Source organism: Panthera tigris, chromosome C1 (assembly GCF_018350195.1).
Source record: "Panthera tigris isolate Pti1 chromosome C1, P.tigris_Pti1_mat1.1, whole genome shotgun sequence".
NCBI classification, from domain to species: Eukaryota; Metazoa; Chordata; class Mammalia; order Carnivora; family Felidae; genus Panthera; species Panthera tigris.
The window spans coordinates 53,537,265-53,555,835 of NC_056667.1; the positions used below are offsets into that span (position 1 = coordinate 53,537,265).

General features: G+C 40.3%; 1 protein-coding gene across 6 annotated transcripts in view; it reads left to right on the forward strand.

Moving 5' to 3' along the window:
* DNAJC6 (DnaJ heat shock protein family (Hsp40) member C6) overlaps positions 1-18,571 on the forward strand; it is a 100,653-nt gene that overhangs the window by 63,974 nt on the left and 18,108 nt on the right. For 5 of the 6 annotated variants that reach the window (XM_042997484.1, XM_042997487.1, XM_042997485.1 and 2 more), the window contains 9 exons: positions 2,079-2,201; positions 7,048-7,181; positions 7,930-8,124; positions 8,961-9,078; positions 10,814-10,893; positions 11,749-11,942; positions 12,048-12,128; positions 14,485-14,919; positions 17,298-17,432. In XM_042997484.1, coding sequence (XP_042853418.1) covers positions 2,079-2,201; positions 7,048-7,181; positions 7,930-8,124; positions 8,961-9,078; positions 10,814-10,893; positions 11,749-11,942; positions 12,048-12,128; positions 14,485-14,919; positions 17,298-17,432 — 1,495 coding nt within the window. Of the gene's footprint in view, positions 1-2,078; positions 2,202-7,047; positions 7,182-7,916; positions 8,125-8,960; positions 9,079-10,813; positions 10,894-11,748; positions 11,943-12,047; positions 12,129-14,484; positions 14,920-17,297; positions 17,433-18,571 lie in introns of all 6 variants that reach the window. The other variant, XM_042997488.1, reaches the window with a different exon arrangement.

Genomic DNA, 18,571 nt, shown 5'->3' on the forward strand with positions numbered 1-18,571 from the left:
ACACAGCAGCAGGGAATCCATTTGGTGGTAAAGAATGGGCCAGAAACAGTCTTAATTCATGTTGGGTAGAAGGGGCAAGCTGTTCCGGAGTTTAAACTGGGAGGCCTAGTAGTGGGTCACCCTAGATTGTTTAGTAGCTGTGTCAAGCATTTCAACTACTTTGTTTAATAAACCATACCTGTCATTGCCAAAGGTATAGGTAAGTGAGTACCTGGAAGCACCCCTGCCATTACCCTACAATCATCTTGTAGAAAAAGGTACAAATTAACCAAAAAAATGGGCCTTCTTGGCATCCCCAGAGAGAGAAACTTGACTAGCGATTATCTGGTTACCAGAAAAGGGTGAACCAATAGATTGCTCCTCCCTCCCTTTGCCCACTGTTAAACATTAGGGATTTGAGATATTCGTTGTTGTTGTTGTTGTTGTTGTTGTTGTTGTTGTTTAGGCCAGTAGTGTTGCAGAGTACTTTCTGATGACACCATCCATATAAAATCTAGTCTTTTTTCAGAATTCCCTACATTAGCAACCAGCCTAAGCCGCCATCATTCCTGACTTGGGCTCCTCAGCAGCCTCCTGACTGCTCCCCCCCGGCTACTCTCATGTCATCTGCATCCATTCTCCGTACTGGCTTAAGAGGAAGGAAAAAAGGAAAAAAAAAAGAAAGAAAAAAAAAAAAAGAGGTTAGAGTGGGAGAGAGCCAAAGCATAAGAGACTGTTAAAAACTGAGAACAAACTGAGGGTTGATGGGGGTGGGAGGGAAGGGAGGGTGGGGGATGGGTATTGAGGAGGGCACCTTTTGGGATGAGCACTGGGTGTTGTATGGAAACCAATTTGACAATAAATTTCATATATTAAAAAAAAAAAAAAAGAGGTCTTTGGATAATACAGATGAGAGTCACTCCTTCTTAAATATTCTCCCAGCTGCTAACAGAACCTTGTATGATCTGGCCCTTCAGTCTGCTTTTTTGCCATATGGGATTTTATTCATTTTATTCAAACATAGCTGGCTTTATCTGAACTCAGGGCTTTGTACTGGCAGTTACCGGATTCGATAGTGATGATAATAGCTAATATTCCTTAATCACTTTGTGCATGTCAGGTACTGGGCTGAGCCCTTGAAATACATCCTCATGTACTAACCACACCCTATGAAGTGGGTAGGTAGGTGCCACTCACCACATTTTTGAAAAAAAAAAAAAAAAAGGTTAAAAGAGGTCACAGAATTTGTCCAAGTCTAAACTTCTCATTTTTTATTATCTAAATTAGTAAATATCTAATCATTTGGGACTCATACCTAGTATTTTGAGGCAAATGATAATCTCTACCAGTATAGTCTTGTCCCGCAATGATTTATACTCAGAAGACCTGGGTTGCTCTGCTAGTCCTGACTGGCAGCATGACTCTAGACAAGACAGACTTGAGAGTCTGTTTTCTTATCTGCAGAATGGACATCATGTTAATACCAGTCTTGTACGATTGTGATACTGCTCAGAGCCAAACAGAATTCCAGGAACATTGCCGATGCTCTGTAATGGGTTAAATGAACACGTGTGTTAGATGAGTGAAAATACTGAAGGTTGCCCCATGATGTTGTGGATTCCTTCAGTAAGACAGAAAGAAATAAGAGCTCTGAGCAAGTGTAGTTTGGCTCACTCTGCAGCTCTTTTCATGTTCTCATGAGAGCTGGAATAAAATTAGGGATAGTGCAGGATTTATAAGATAATACTGTAATTAAGTATCCAATAGGCAGGTCAAAACATTGTATTCTTAATAGAAGTTAAATGTATTGTAACCCTACAGGATTAAAAAAAAATCCAAATATGTAGTTTAAATGGTCTATTTTTAATTTAAAATATACCTCAAAATTTGTTTTTATACCTTTACTGGAATGGAATCTTTTAACTAAGAAATTGCTATATTAAACAACTCTTCTTTCTGTGTTTGAACCCTGTTCACACCTCTTCCTGGCTATATTAAAAGAGAATGTGGTATCATATTCCAGAAGTTGTTTAGTGTGATAGCTGCGTATGGAGAGGAGTCACTTGGGGAATTCATTTCCTTTTGCTCTGTTCCCTTAGGTCTCAGAATGCAGTTGGCCCATTAGGCAGGCCCCCAGTCTGCACAACCTTTTTGCTGTGTGTCGGAATATGTATAATTGGCTACTACAGAATCCCAAAAACGTCTGTGTTGTCCACTGCTTGGTGAGTAACCTTTGTTGTTGTCATTTGTGGTAGTTGGGTTTGGTTTGGCCAAATACAGCTGGCTCTATAGAGGCTGGTGAACAGGTAACATTTAAGCTGAATAACCTTTTTGAATCCCTACTTAGGAATTAGGGGATGTGAGGGATATAAAAATGAGGGAAGAATTTATTCTTCTTGTCTTAAAGCTTGAGTAATAGTGAGAGAGGCAGATACATACACGTAATACAGGGCCTCTACAATGTGCTAAGTATTATAAAAGAGGTAGAAACGAGGACTGTGGGTACACAGGCAAAAATACCATTGAGTTCTGTGTGAATGAAATTGATAAACACATTGGAATATTTATCTTTTTGTTTTTGAGTGAAAATGAAGAAGACCCCTATGCCTTTGTAAGTAGTCACATAGATTGATTGTATTTTACAGAAATTTCTAGTGGAACTGATGAATTTTCCGACCACTGACTTCTTAGAGTCTCTTCCCCCAACTCTTCTCTGGTGGCCTCTTACCTGTTGTTTAAAAGTCAACATCTGGTAAAACTCTTTCTGACTCTTGAGTATTTTCACTGTATGGACATTCCCATTGTATATCTGAATGTCTTCTGTGGCATCTAATATACTGCATCATCATGATCTGGTGGTGTGCCTGTTTTCCTACTAGACTGTGAGCATCTCACAGGCAAGAACTGTGTCTCCTTTACCTTTACACCCCAGGTCTGAGAGGCTTGAATAAATGATTGAATACATGATCAAGTGAACACAACAAGTGGAATCTGAGCATAAATACTGGAATTACTCGTTCTTTTTTTTTTTTATTTAAAAAAAAGGTTTTTTTTAAACGTTTATTTTTGAGACAGAGAGAGACAGAATGTGAATGGAGGGAGGGTCATAGAGAGAGGGAGACACAGAATCTGAAACAGGCTCCAGTCTCTGAGCCGTCAGCACAGAGCCCGACGCGGGGCTCGAACACACAGATTGCAAGATCATGACCTGAGCGGAAGTCAGACGCTTAACCAACTGAGCCACCCAGGCGCCCCTACTCATTCTTCTGTAAACTTCAGGGTGTATATATTTTTTTTTTTTTTGCTATGTGATTACTTGATGATCTTCTCCCTCCTTCTTGAGAGCCAGTTGGCTAAAAGAGGAGGAAAGTGAAAGAACATATTTTCTTCTTTCCATCTCACATCCCCAAACTCTTGGCAACAAAGGAAAAATTTCGTGTCCACGAACGGCCAAAGGGTTTTCCTGTCGGAGGCACAACAGATTGTGCAACAGAACAGATTCCTTTCAGGGACTAAGCAACTTTAGGCACTTTGGTGATTTTCTCTTCACGCAAGAAATTTCTAAAAGTTCAGAGAGCCAAAGTCTGACAGCTTTGTAAGGGAAGATGGCTCAAGAGAGAGAAGAGGCTTCCAGTTCTTATGATACAATCTTGAAGAATAAAAAGCCAATGAAGAAGAAAAAGAAGCAAAGGATTATGACACCATTGCTGCTCTCTAGCTCACTGGAAAAGGGTACGCATGAGTCAGACATCTGCACCAAGTCTTTGGGAAATGGAATTGAAGCTGGAAATGGGAGCTTTTACTTTTGTCATATATATTTCTGTTTTATTAAAAATAATAAGCATATACTCATCTTTTAGTAAAAAACTAATTAAACTGTTAAAAAGATTTGCATGGTAGATAAAAGGAGGGGGACACATCCAAGAACCATGAATCAGTTAAGAGTATCAGGAAGGCTAAATCCAAAAGAATTAAGATTAAGAAAAATGTCTTAAAAAAAAGGAAAAACCTGTCCTTGAAATAAGGACAATAATAAATGCTTGAGGCACATGATATAATCTTAACTCTTTTATTCTGTTTTCTTTGTCAGGGGAGCAAATGTCAGGCTAGGACAGGAGTAACAATGATCATTAAGACAGAGCTGATAGGTAGTGAGATAGTAAAAGAGCCTCACAGTACTTTAAAAATAATCCACTCTCTAGACTTAAATTATGTCTCAGAATGCTGAGAGCACTTGGAAAAGCAATCATGGATTCCTTATGTAATATGAGGAAACAGGAAGAAGAGGTGCCAGGCAAACAAAGACAGGAGAGTTTTTCCAAAATACGGAGGAGGTTGATCCTGGAAAGTTACAGGCTGGTGAACCTGATGGCACTTTAAGGCAAAAGTCTAATATAAATCTTTGCACAGATGATTTTAAACTCTTAGGAAAAAGGAGTCTTCATTGGTTCATTATGAATGTGCATATCAAAACAGCTGAACTTTTTTTTTTTTAATTTATTTTTATTTTTTTAATTTTTTATTTATTTATTTATTTATTTATTTATTTTTTAATATATGAAATTTACTGTCAAATTGGTTTCCATACAACACCCAGTGCTCATCCCAAAAGGTGCCCTCCTCAATACCCATCACCCACCCTGCCCTCCCTCCCACCCCCCATCAACCCTCAGTTTGTTCTCAGTTTTTAACAGTCTCTTATGCTTTGGCTCTCTCCCACTCTAACCTCTTTTTTTTTTTAAAACAGCTGAACTTTTACAAGACCAATAGACTAGTAGGGATAGCTTATTGTATTCCTGCAAGGTATTTCCCAATTTCCTATAATGAAGATAGAGAAATTTGGGCTAGGTTATTATACATCTAGTTGGATTGTGGCTCAGTACTTGCTTCCAAAGGTAGGTGATTAATGGATCAGCATCTTCCCAGGAGAAGGTTGCGTTTGGTTGCCCTTTTAATTAAAAACAGTGATGAGGATGTGAAGATCAAGCTTCCAATATTTCTCAGAAATGGGAGGGTCATATAATGAATCTGGATTTTAAAAGCCTTTGCAGGTTGGTTGTTTAACGGAAACTAAGAATGTGAAATTAAACACAGGATAAATGTGAAGTCCTGAATCTTGTTGTAAAAGATTAAATATATTTGTCTCTTAGCTTAACACATCATTTGAAAAAGAACTAGGGGTTTTAGTAGATAGGAAAATCAATAAGAGCTTAGGGTGTGACTTAGCCTGCATATAAACTAGTTTGGCCTAGGATTATGTTAGTAAAAGCATGGTGTCCAGAATAAAGGAGATGGTATTTCCTCTCTAGTTGGTTGGAGTGCACCTCATATTTTACATTTCACATCTGGGTAGCACATTTAAGGTTGTTGTTTTAAAATGGGTCTGTTCAGAGAAACTTCACCAAATGATGTTTCTTAAAATGGAATATCAAGTGAGGAAGAATCAAAGAAATTATATATTAGTTGGGGTCCTTTAGAGAAACAGAACCAATATATAATGCATTTATTATAGGAATTGGTTCACACAGTTACAGAAGCTGAGAAGTCCCACAATTTGCTGTCTGCAAACTAGAGAACCAGAAAAGCTGGTGATGTAATTCAGTCTGAGCCCAAGGCCTGAGAACAGGGGCTCTGATGTCCCAGGGAAGAAGGTAGACATCTCAGTTCAAGAAGATAGAAAATTCACCCTTTCTCTGCTTTTTGGTTCTATTCAGACCCTCAACAGATTAGGTGATGCCCATGAACATTGGTGAGAGTACATCTTTTTCTACTCAGAGTCAAACGCTGATCTCTTAAAAAAATTTTTTTAATGTTTATTTTATTTTTGAGTGAGAGAGTGAGAATGAGCAGGGGAGGGGCAGAGAGAGAGAATCCCATGGAGGCTCCACACTGCCAGCACAGAGCTTGTGTGGGGCTCGAACCCACAAACTTCAAGATCGTGATCCAAGCTGAAGTCAGACACTTAACTGATTGAGCCACCCAGGCACCCTGAATGCTGATCTCTTTTCGAAACACTCTCATAGACAATTCTAGAAGTAATGTTTTACCAACTGTCTGAGCATCGCTCAGCCCAGTCAAGTTGACACATAAAATTAACCGTCACAGATTGGGTGTACCTTTAACCTGGAAAATAAAAGAGTTGGTGGAAGGGGAGGGTATTTCAGATATGTGAAAGGCTACCCCAGGAAGAAAGAAGTAGGTTTACTCCTTCCTGACAGAAGAAAAAACGAGGATCATTGAGTGGAATAGACTTCAACTCAACATAATTCAGGATAAAGAAGAACTTTGTAAGCTGGGCTGGGCTTGGTTTCTTCAAAGTAGCAACAAGCCTCACTCAGAGTGTTCTAGAAGAGCCTGGGCCACCATCTGTTAGGAATGTTACATGCATTTCTCCACTGAATGTGGTTGAATCATGTGAAGCTTCTTTATTTTGTATGAATCTAGAAACATACTTTGGGTAAAATATATACATAGCATATTCCAAAGAGCAGTATTTGCGTAATCTGTGAACTCTACCTCCGGCTTGCAACCAAGAGACCTCAACTACTAGTTCTGATCCTATGAGTCCAAAGTTACTTTGAAGATTAGACTATTTTCCCATAAATATATGCAGATCAAATTTATGTTGCTTGGTTTCTTAGGTTAGTAGAGAGTCAGTTTTACCCTAAGAATAAGCCTTCCTTGCTGCTTTGTGATTTGAAGAGCTTGGGACAGAGTTTGGTTTTCAAGTGAACACATTTTATTTTAAGTTTATTTATTTATTTTGAGAGAGAGTGAGGGAGAGAGAGAGAATCCCAAGGAGGCTCTGTGTTGTCAGGGCAGAGCCCAGTGCAGGGCTTGATCCCACGAACTGCGAGATCATGACCTGAGCTGAAATCAGGAGTCGACACCTAAGTGACTGAGCCACCCAGGCACCCTCAGGTGAATAATTTTGAACTGAAAATCATTCTGTTAAGAAGAATTCTCCCCATTCTCTCTTCCCTCTTTTAACTGCAAGTACAGCCGTTCTCTGTGGTGAGTGGCTGACTGGGCCACGTTTGTGACAGGTTTATGTATCTTCCTTGGCAGGATGGACGGGCAGCATCGTCAATTCTGGTTGGTGCTATGTTCATTTTCTGTAATCTCTACTCTACTCCTGGCCCAGCCGTTCGATTGTTATATGCAAAGCGACCCGGAATCGGACTGTCGCCATCCCACAGGAGGTAAAGTAAGCTAGATGCAGGGTAGGCACAATTTCTAACTGGTATTGTGCACTTAAGAAAAGGGAAACCCTTTTTAGGTAATTGACTTATTATATTTCCGTTACTTGCAGTTTCTTCTTTTTTCTTATTTATTTATTTAAAACAATGTTTATTTATTTTGAGAGAAAGTGTGAGTGGGGGATGGACAGAGAAAGAGGGAGAGAGACAATCCCAAGCAGGCTCTGTGCTATCAGCACAGAGCCCGACGTGGGGCTTGATCCCAAGAACCATGAGATCATGACCTGAACCAAAATCAAGAGTCAGACGCTTAACTGACTGAGTCACCCAGGCACCCCTTCTTTTCTCTTATATAATTTCTCCTTCTTACTTTTTTTGAGTTAAAAGTGCTTCTGATGATAAATTCTAAAATTTTTCCAAAGCCGGCTTTTAGCTGATAAACTTAACCTGGCAGATCAAATAGGAACAGATATGCCAATGTGAAGTTAGTATAAAGCTCCCATAAGCCTTTTTCATTTAATAAATTACCCCTTTACCAGTTCTTTGGGGGGGAAATACAGTCATGTCACTAGATAAAAGCTTTCATAAATTGTTGGTTGCATTCTCTTTTGGTAGTTAACGTTTAAGAATTTAACACAGTAAATTGTTATTATAAGTTAGTAATTTACAAGAACAGACTTCATAGCCAAGATTGATTGCTTCTTTGGTCTGGTGTGCTGGGTACCCACAGAATGTCAATCTTCTGTTTCAGATACCTGGGCTATATGTGTGACCTCCTAGCAGACAAGCCCTACCGCCCTCACTTCAAGCCTCTCACGATTAAGTCCATCACTGTCAGTCCAGTCCCTTTTTTTAACAAACAGAGAAATGGATGTCGTCCTTACTGTGATGTACTGATTGGAGAAACCAAAATATACACGACCTGTGCAGATTTTGAACGAATGAAGTAGGTCATGATACTTTTCTTCACTTCTTCTTAGGAATTGCTCATTTCTTATCTAGGTTGAATTATATTCTTCCTGTGAGGAATACATCATTGTGAAAAGGCTGATATTAAAAAAAAAAGTTCTATGTAGGTTCAATCCTAGAAAAGCATAAGTAAACCAAGGGATGCTATGGCTCCCTCTCAAATGGAAATACAAGCTAAGGGACTAACATGAATTATGAGGGTTAAGACAGTGGTGGGGACAGAGGACCTGCATGCTTAGTTTCTAGGTGAGCAGCTAGGCAGATGGTGATATAATGAAAGAAGTTACAGAATCCAAAATAAAAAGCAGGTGCCAGTAGGAGGTGGTAGGGGGATGGAGAGAAGGGAGTAGATGATGACATAAAATGAAGTTAGTTTGGAATAGGTTGAATTTGGGAATTGGTATCTAAGACCCTCACAGAGCATGGCTTTCCAGTTTCTATGCTGATCTTGGTTGGACATTTTTGTTCCCTCTGTCTCTGCTTTTACTATTAATTTAAAGTTAGGAAACAACAAGTATATCAGGGCTAAGTGTATTTGAGGATTATGAGATCTGCAGAGTAGGGATGGGCAGTCAATTTATCTGAAGTCCAGATGGGACAGAGGGGGGGCGGGGTTTACCATTAGACCAACACCATCCTATGGCAGAACCAGTTTGCACTCATGGCTGTGCTCCTGACTCTGCTTAAGATAGGAAATGGTTCTTGGGCCCAGTCTTGGGCAATAGGTCCTTTGGCTTGAGCCACAGACGACTATACCTATGTGATCATACAAGATTGGACTCTTTCAATGTATATTTTTGTCTCTGTTTGTAGAGAATACCGTGTCCAAGATGGAAAAATCTTTATTCCCTTGAGCATCACTGTGCAAGGAGATGTGGTTGTTTCCATGTATCACTTGAGGTCAACCATTGGGAGCCGACTACAGGCTAAGGTATGGTTTCAGGAAGAATCATGGGATAAACTCTTCTGAGCCTTCAATAGGGTATTTTATTTTATTTTATTTTATTTTATTTTATTTATTTTATTTTAAAAATAAGCTCATAAGCCCAGCATGGAGTTTGAGCTCATGACCTCAAGACCAAGAGTTACATGCTCGAAGCACCTGGGTGGCTCAGTCAGTTAAGCATCTGACTCTTGATTTTGGTTCATGGGATGGAGCCCTGCGATAGGCTCTGCGCTGACAGCATCGATCCTGCTTGGGATTCTCTGTCTCCCTCTCTCTTTGCCCCTCCCCTGCTCACACTCAGTCTCTCTCAAAATAAATAAATAAAAGTTAAAAACAACAGAGTTCCATGCTCTACTGACTGAGCCAGCTGGGCATCCCTTAATATGAGGAGGATTTTAGAGTATATTCTCTGTATCACTTTGGGCTTGAGTGACTTGTGGTTTTAGAATTAGAAAGAACCTTTAAAGATTATTTATGTCTGTTTCCTTCATTTCATAGGGAACGAGACTCAGAGAGAATGTGATTTGCCCAAAGGCCTTGGCATGATGACTTTGTCAGAAACTGACAGCTCTAGAACTTGTACCAAACCTTGAGATTTAGAAGCTCATGCCCTTTTGTATAGTGTCCCATTTGGATCAGTGTGAGAGGAGATATTTCTATTGAGGATGTAGGATTAAGTAATTATAGTTTTTCAATGTTTTATTAGAATAACATTCACATAACATAAAATTCACCCTTTCAATGTGTACAATACAGTTATGTTTAGTATTTTCAAAAGGTTATACAGCACCACCATATCATTCCAGAACATCATCATCCTCAAAAGAAACCCTATACCTATTATCGGCCATTGCCCCTCCCCTCTTCCATCCCCTGGGCAACCACTGATCTACTCCCTGTCTCTAAGGGTTTGCCTCTTTTGGACATTCATGTAAATGGAATCTCATACAATATGTGGTTCTTTGTGGCTGGTTTCTTTCACTTAGCATAATATTTCTGAAATTCATCCATGTCGTATCATGTATCTCTGTACTTCATTCCTTTGTATGGCCAAATAATATTCCATTGTGGCTATATCACTTTTTATTAATCTCTTCATCAGTTGATGGGCATTTTGGTCATTGCCTCTTTTGGGATATTATGAATAATGTTATAAGTAATTGTATTTTAATTCATCAAATATTTGCCAAGTGCATGCTCTGTGCCAGCCATTGCCTTAGGGGTATAGGATTGACAAGAATAAGACTGTTCCTGCCCTCAGAGAGCTCAGCCTAGCAGGAGAAATTCACCACATGTACGAATATCCACTCACATAGTAGAGATAGGATGAGATACTATAATGGGAGTGGTCCGCTTTAGTCATTGGTGGCTACAGAGAGGATATGAACTTTCAAGGTGGCCGTTGAAGGATGAGTGCATTAGGTTGCAGCAGGGGCATCCTGGACAGAAGGAATGGAATGAGCCAAAGTATGGCAGTATGCAAGAACATGGGACATTAGTGGAAGAGGCAATGGCTTGCCAAAGCAGAGTTCATGGAGATGAGAGGCTAGAAATGACGCTGGGCCATTTCCAAATGGGAAGGTCACTTAGTGTTCATAATAAACAGAAGCTCCAATGTAGAAACAGTTGAAGGTGCATGGCTCCCCAAAGTATAATTTCTTGATGCAGTTAGTCCCCTTTCCCTGGTTGATTGTCACGTGCTTCTCTCATGTATTTGTAGGTGACCAACACCCAGATATTCCAGCTTCAGTTTCATACTGGATTCATACCACTGGAAACCACAGTTTTAAAGTTCACCAAGTGAGTGCTACTTGGACCGAAATGCCTTTTCAATATAAGCAGCTGGGAAATGCTGGAAGCCAAATACCCAAGGTTCCTTTGCTCTGTGCTGCAGCAAGCCCTGGAATCCTGTGCTGCAGGACTGTTGAGTGTAGCTTAACAACACAGAGAGCCTGGTTGCATTTCACAGCTTGCAGTTGGGTATAATTTGTCTTGAGTGCAAATGGATCAAAGACTTCAAATAGAAAGGTCTAAAATTCCATGTGAGAGAACAAGACTGAACAAAGAGGAAACAAAGTATCAATACTGTGGCCCTTTGCATCCGTGTATCCCTTTGTGTTTTTCAACAGTGATGGCAGTTTAATCAATGGCATGATATGAGCAATGACCCTTGAGACAGGATGCCAGGCTATAGCACTAAAGCAGGGTACCCTTCTGTACCAGAGAATGAACCTTAGTTTCTTTATTATAATGTGGTTTAGGGAACTCAGAGGGATGGCTAAAGCCAGGGTGATAGGTGGGAGTTGTGGGAGTCAGGGTAAGGGTAGACATTCAAGAGCTCAGGGTGGCAGCTGGGGACTATCTCACTATGTTAACAACTAATTTAGCCTTGCCTGGGCATACTGGCTGGATCTATTGCCCTACTTCCTAACATGCTTTTATATGCAGTAATATCCAAATTCTTTAGTTGTACTTATTATTCTCCCCTTTCCTCTAGTGAGGCCAGAAGAGTAAAGTACCTTATCTGGTTAGTGATTGATTTTTCCCTAGAAATGAGTCTTAGGGTTAACCTGAGTCAACCTACAATGGTGTCTGTGCTGAACATCATGCTGGATCCATTGTTTTTCACTGATCTTCTTTTAAATTGCTATTTAGACCTGAATTGGACGCATGTGATGTACCAGAAAAATATCCTCAGCTATTTCAGGTGACTCTAGATATAGAACTACAGCCCCACGACAAAGTGATAGACTTAACCCCACCATGGGAACATTACTGCACGAAAGATGTCAATCCCAGCATCCTCTTCTCTTCTCACCAGGAGCATCAAGAAACTCTGGTCTTAGGAGGTATGAGTCACCTGGTGGTTTTGTTTTCAGGATAAAACCTCTGTGTTATTATCACTTTGACTTATTTCCTATTTCATTGATGCTGCATGGCCTTTTCTCTTGCAGGACAGGCTCCAATAGATATCCCTCCGGACAACCCCAGGCATTTTGGGCAAGGTGGCTTCTTTTCCTCTCTCTGTTGGCAAGGTACTTCTGTGCATTTCTCTAAGTTACGTGGTTAGATACTTAAGTCATGTGGTGATTCTGTAAACATGGTTTGTTCTCAAAGCAGCTTCAAAAAAAGAAGCATTTAGAAGTCATCCCTGTTCTTCCTTACTTCACACCGTCCCTGCTCATTCTTTTTTCAAATCAGGCAGTTTGAAATTACCTCTCTACTTTGAACTTCATGGATACTCTTAGCCTGATGTAAAAGGCCATTTAAAGCTGAATTCTACCTTTTCTTTCTATGCTGTCTTTTGCATTACATCTTTCCTGGACTTATGAATCAATGTGATATTTTCTAGGATTTCCCTTTATGCTGCCGACACACAAATTAACAAAAGACTCTATCTCCTGCCCTTGAGTACATATTCTGAAAATATAAGATCTGGCATTTCCCCCAGAGGGATCTCGCCACTAGGAGGGCAGATCTAAGCTTCCTCTGGTGCAGAAAAGGCAAATACTTTGCCCATATGTCTCTGCTACATGCTTTAACAGCCATGGCAAAAATTGGTCTCAATCATAGTATCCTTTTCCACCAAACCTGGACATGTTTTTAGAATCTCTCCAACATAACACTTCAGATTGCTGCCATCAGTAGACTGGCAATGGCATTCTATCCATACACATTCGCCTCCTTGCTATAGAGTTTGCTGAGGTTAACTGCAAGATTGAATGTAGAATTGAATCGTAAGGACTTTCTGTAAGAAAGGGGTAGGAAAATAGCTTTGACAACGCTGTGGTTAGTTTTCTTGGTTGACCTTTCTTCACTGTGTGAACATGAGACAGTATTCCTGTTGCCTATGGAATTTTCCATGTTTCGTGAAAAAAAAAAGTTCACAGAATTCCTTTGAATTAAAAGCCTTACTTTCAGAATTTCCTCCTGGGAAATGGGAACTCAGAGGGATGGCTGAAGCCAGGGTGATAGGTGGGAGTTGTGGGAGTCAGGGTAGGGGTAGACATTCAAGAGCTCAGGGAATTACCTCCTGGGAAATGGGACCAATAACATAAAAAAATTGGAAAACCCAGTGAAATCTAGATAACAGGTTGACTCCCCAGTTTCCCCCAGTAACAAGTCCCCTACATCTTCCCTTCCTCACATAAGGGCTTTTAATTAAACTTCACTTTTTCCTCTCCACTGACATTGTAGTAATTTAGAAGTCATTCCTGTTAGTAGGCTCTGAAATAGGTTTTAGCAGAAATGCACAATTTCTTATCTGAACTTCACAGAAGTATTTCAGGAATGCAAAAGTTTTTTAATTTTAGGCGATATGGGATATAAATGGTATATTACTCAGCATCCCCAGTGGCATCTCAGACAACTTGTAATGGAGCGTATTAATGTTTCCGCAGTGAAACATGTAAAAATAATCACTTTGGGTGAGATAAATGAAGAGTATACATATGTACGTATCAGTTCTGGTCAGATTTTTCCACCAGCCAAATTTGTTCCAGACTTAGGGAAACCTTTCCCTTTTCATAGCTTTTTGCATTTCAGAATCGGGAATTAGGGATGTGGATCTGCCCTTGATTTAGAATGTGGGTCTACCTAACATTAAATAACCAAGTTTCCTTGAAGGATCTGTCTCAAGGAGGGCCTGGAAAGTCACCCATCAGCCTCTCCATCCCTTCCCCAGAAGAGACCTCTTCCCTGCTGCCCACTTTATGCTGAATGTATCGCCGTCCAGGATGGTATAGGGACCATCCTGAGCGGAATCTCTGTGGCTATTCACTGGTTAGGTGTGTGGTTGGCTTCTACTCCTGACTGTGGGAGGAAGGCCTTGCTTTTGGCTGCAGGCCACATGAAAAAAAAAAAAAAAAAGAGGAATCAGCAAAGGATTAAGAAATTATGGGACTTTTTTTCAAAGCATCTAGAAGAGTACCCGGAAGATGATAATCATAATCATAAACACTTAGGTACTACTTAATATTGATCTGAACACTTTCTGTTTATCATCTCATGTAGTTCTCACCATAGCCATTGGAGTTAGGTACTATTGGTTACCCCCATTTTGCTGAGGAGGAAACCAAGGCACAGAGAAGTAAAGTAACTTTCTCAGTGTCACAGAGCCAGTAATTAGAGCTGGGATTCAAACCCAGCCTGTCTGGCTCCAGACTTCCTGCTTTTCCCTGCTCCACGATACTGCCTCTCAGCTGCTCAACAAAAGGTGATTGGATGATGGGAAATACATCCAGCAGTTTTCTATTGGTAAGGGTCTGAGAGCATCGTTTGCTCAGGGCTGCTGCCTCTCTCTTTCAGAGTTATGTACCAACTCTAACTCACAAAAATCAGTAATGCTGGGGCCAGTAACTAACTATTTATTGGCATATTGGCCTTCCTTAGATCAGAAATCGGAAAAATCATTCTGTGAGGAGGACCATGCTGCCCTAGTGAATCCAGAAAGTGAGCAATCGGATGATGAACTGCTGACCCTTTCCAGTCCACATGGCAATGCTAGTGGTGACAAACAGCATGGAGCTAAAAAGCCCAGCAAAAAGCAGCAGGAGCCAGCTGCCCCTCCACCCCCTGAAGATGTGGACCTTCTGGGTTTAGAAGGATCTGCAGTGAGTAAGAACTTCTCTCCGCCAGTGGCTCCTCCCACTAATTCTGAACTGCTGAGTGACCTGTTTGGAGGTGGAGGTGCGGCGGGGGCTGCCCAGGCTGGACAGTCAGGGGTGGAAGACATGTTTCATCCGAGTGGACCTGCGTCTACCCAGTCGACACCACGCCGCTCTGCCCCCTCCACCTCTGCATCTCCAACCCTAAGAGTGGGAGAAGGTAATTTTTTCCATGTTACACTAAACCTCTCAATTTTGAATTGGAACCTTTGGGTGAAGCAGGTAGAATTGAACTTTCCTAATAAGCTAGACTTTTCTGGTCTCCCTGAAAGTCCCTTAGAGGTCTCTGTTTTCAGTTAATGGGGAAATGTCCATTTTGGTAGGACAGTGTAAGAGTGAATATTTGAGCTCTTCGCCCTTTCTTTGTTTTTTTTGTTTGTTTGTTTGTTTGTTTTCCTCCAAAGCTTCAATCTCTGAGCTGCTTTAGTTACTTCTTCTTGGAGATGTAGATTGATGAATTATTACTAATAATAACAGCTAATATTTGTGGGCTACTTACTATTTGCCAAACGTGGAATTTAACACTAAACATGGATTCAGTTATTATAAAAATCTGGCAGTTAGGTGCTTTTATTATCCCTATTTTTTAAAGTTTGTTTATTTATTTTGAGAGAGAGAGAAACAGAGCACACAAGCTGGGGGAGGGGCAGAGAGAGAGAATCCCAAGCAGGTTCTGTGCTGTCAGTTGCGAGCCCAGCGTGGAGCTGAACTCATGAACTGTGAGATCATGATGTGAGCTGAAGTCAAGAGCCAGACACTTAACCTCTGAGCCACCAGGCACCCCATCCCTATATTTATAGTTGAGGAAATGGAGGTTTAGGGTCAAATTAGTAGCATACATTTATAAGGCTAATCATTGGTGAGGCCAGGGTCCAAAACTGGGCTATTTGACTTGAGAGCTCGCTCTTAGTTCTTCTGTAATGTCTTCCTGGAACTGTAATTTTCTAAATCCACTTTGGTTATGCAAGGGAGTACTTGGTTACCTCAAGATATATTTAAGGGACTCATGCCAGCCGCACAGCTGACTGTAGCAGATGAGCCCTTGCCAGTTGGTGCCCACGTGGTTCAGCTTCATTCTGCTCATTGCTGCAGACTTGACCTTTCCTGTGACTAATCATCTGCAATTTTTTTTGAAATTTGCAAGACACAGTAGATGACTAAGCATTTTAGCTGCCCCTTCTTACCTGATATCACTATTAACCAAGATGACATCATATTAGGAAGAGTAAAGAGAAATGTCTCAACTCTTCACTCATATGGTAATCTGCGGGGACTTCCTTTCCCAAGCTAATCCTTCAGTTCTCAGAAGGCTCTGGGTGGTCTTGATTTGTAGTAAGTAGTTCAGTTGGAAGCATTCTTTGTAAGAGTGAGTCTTAAAATCCTGGAATGTGGTTGCTGAGGCTCAAACTCCTACATTAGTTATTGATGGAGCCACGGTGGTACCCTGGTGCCCTGAATCCCAGGCTGTTTCTTCTATATTTGGCTTCGTTTTACCCAGTTCTTACTCACCACAGTGAATTAAAGGTGTCAGGGAAGAAAAATCTGCAAGATCCAGACTATCATAGTACTCAGTCATGTTTCAAGACCATGTACCTTGTGTGACTTTATTTAATTCATCACAGTCCCATGAAGATAGTTATGTTCTGGTGTCAGAGCTAGAAGGGATCTTTGAGAGACGTTAGTTAAATCTGTGCCTCAGGTTGTAGATAATGAAATTAAAGCTGGATATATTGATTGACTTGGCTTTCTGAACCTCAGTTTCACTGTCTATAGAATGAAGATAATACTACTGTGTGATAGGGAGAGACTGAGAATCAGCTGAAGTATTTTTTATGAAAGGCAATGTAAACCCTAAGAAATGATACAATATTAGTTTTATTGTGTTGTTGCCAGAGATCTCAGCTGCTGGCTTTGTTCTAGTCTTCTTAGTATATTCACAAACTTGTCCTCACTTCACTAAATCTGCATCTAGTTTCTAGCAAGTTATTGAGAGGCAGTGTTTTGGGAACAGCATTTGAGTTACATAGCAACACTCATTTTCTCCTCTCTTTCACTTTCAAGCGAGCCAAAGACCACTAAAAACATAAAACTAAGCAAAGCCTGGTCAGTGAGGTTTTCTAATGTTCACCTTAATAGCAAACCCCTCCTGCCTGGTATTTGTCCATTAATTTATTGAATACAAGCACAGTTTATTCATTGGGCATCTCCTTTGGTCCAAACATGGTTTTGCCACTTATGGAGGGCCCAAGAAGCCCTCATTTATAGTGTTGACGGATCTTCCAATGGATAAATCTACAGTCCTCCTTTGTCCACAAAGATGGGATTCTTCCTGAGGTCAAAAATCCTCAGGTTCCATTGTTGGCCCTGGAGGAAGTTTTAAGGATAAGATGGGCCTGTGGAGCAGCCCAGAATGCAAGCTTCATCCCAGTTTTTCAAATATTTGGCCTAAGGCCTGGCAATAGTGGCAGCTCTTGAATATTTATTGAATGAATGAACTCACAGGACAAAGAAACACATTTTTCCTTTTTTTTTTTCTAGGTGCCACCTTTGACCCATTTGGAGCACCTTCTAAACCATCAGGTCAGGATTTGCTGGGTTCTTTTCTGACCACATCTAGTGCTTCCAGTGACCCCTTTCTTCAGCCTACAAGAAGTCCTTCACCTACAGTACATGGTAAGAACATATTTTATATTGTGTTCAGTGGAACATAGTTTTCCACAAAATAACAATAGGTTCTCAGATGTAAAAGCATCCAGTAGGTGTTTGTTTTATTTTGTTTGGGGAAGCCTATATAATGCATCTCTCTTTTTTTTTTTCTTTAAAAAATTTTTGTAATGTTTCTTTATTTTTGAGAGAGAGAGAGAGAGAGAGAGAGAACGCAACAAGTGGGGGAGGGGCAGAGAGAAGGAGACACAGAATCTGAAGCAGGCTCCAGGCTCTGAGCTGTCAGCACAGAGCCCAACATGGGGCTTGAACCCACGAACCACAAGATCATGACCTGAGCCCAAGTCAGACACTTACCCAGCTGAGGCACCCAGGCGCCCCTGTCTTTTGGAAATTAACAATTAAGTTAACATTTTATTTTATTTTTCAGAATACAGTCATTCTATTTAAATTCAAAATGAAATGTGTAGGCCTATAATTTTTGCAAAAGAAAGGAGAGAAAACACATTTGTTTAAAGCAGGCTGTCAAAAGATGGTATGTTTGGGAGGGAAATATTATTGGTATCTTTAGATACCTTTACAAAGAAAACTCACAACCCTCTGAACTAAGTAGGTCAAGTATTTTTATTCATTTTAGAGAAAGATACTGAGACAGATAACTATTGACTTCCTTAAGATGAAGTATCTAGTTAAAAATAGAAAATATACCAGAACTTTTATCTCTTAATTCCCAGGGTGATATATATTTTTCTCAACTCTGCTGCCTCACTCTGTGCCCATGCAAAATACCAACAGCTCCTGCTTAAATTAAATCCATATGGACATTGAAGTCCAAAGTAGTATCAATAAACAGGTTAGTTTTAATAGCCTTCGAATGGTTGCAGAACATATTGTAGACACTGGATTTGAACAATTAGAATTTAATCATTTTTTTTACCATGGATAAAAGTTTATTATTTTATTTTATTTTTTAAAAATATAATTTATTGTCAAGTTGGCTAACATACAGTGTGCTCTTGGTTTTAGGGGTAGATTCCTGTGATTCATCGCTTACATACAACACCCAGTGCTTATCCCAACAAGTGCCCTCCTCAGTGTCCATAACCCATTTCCCCTCTCTCCTGACCCCCCATCAACCCTCAGTTTGT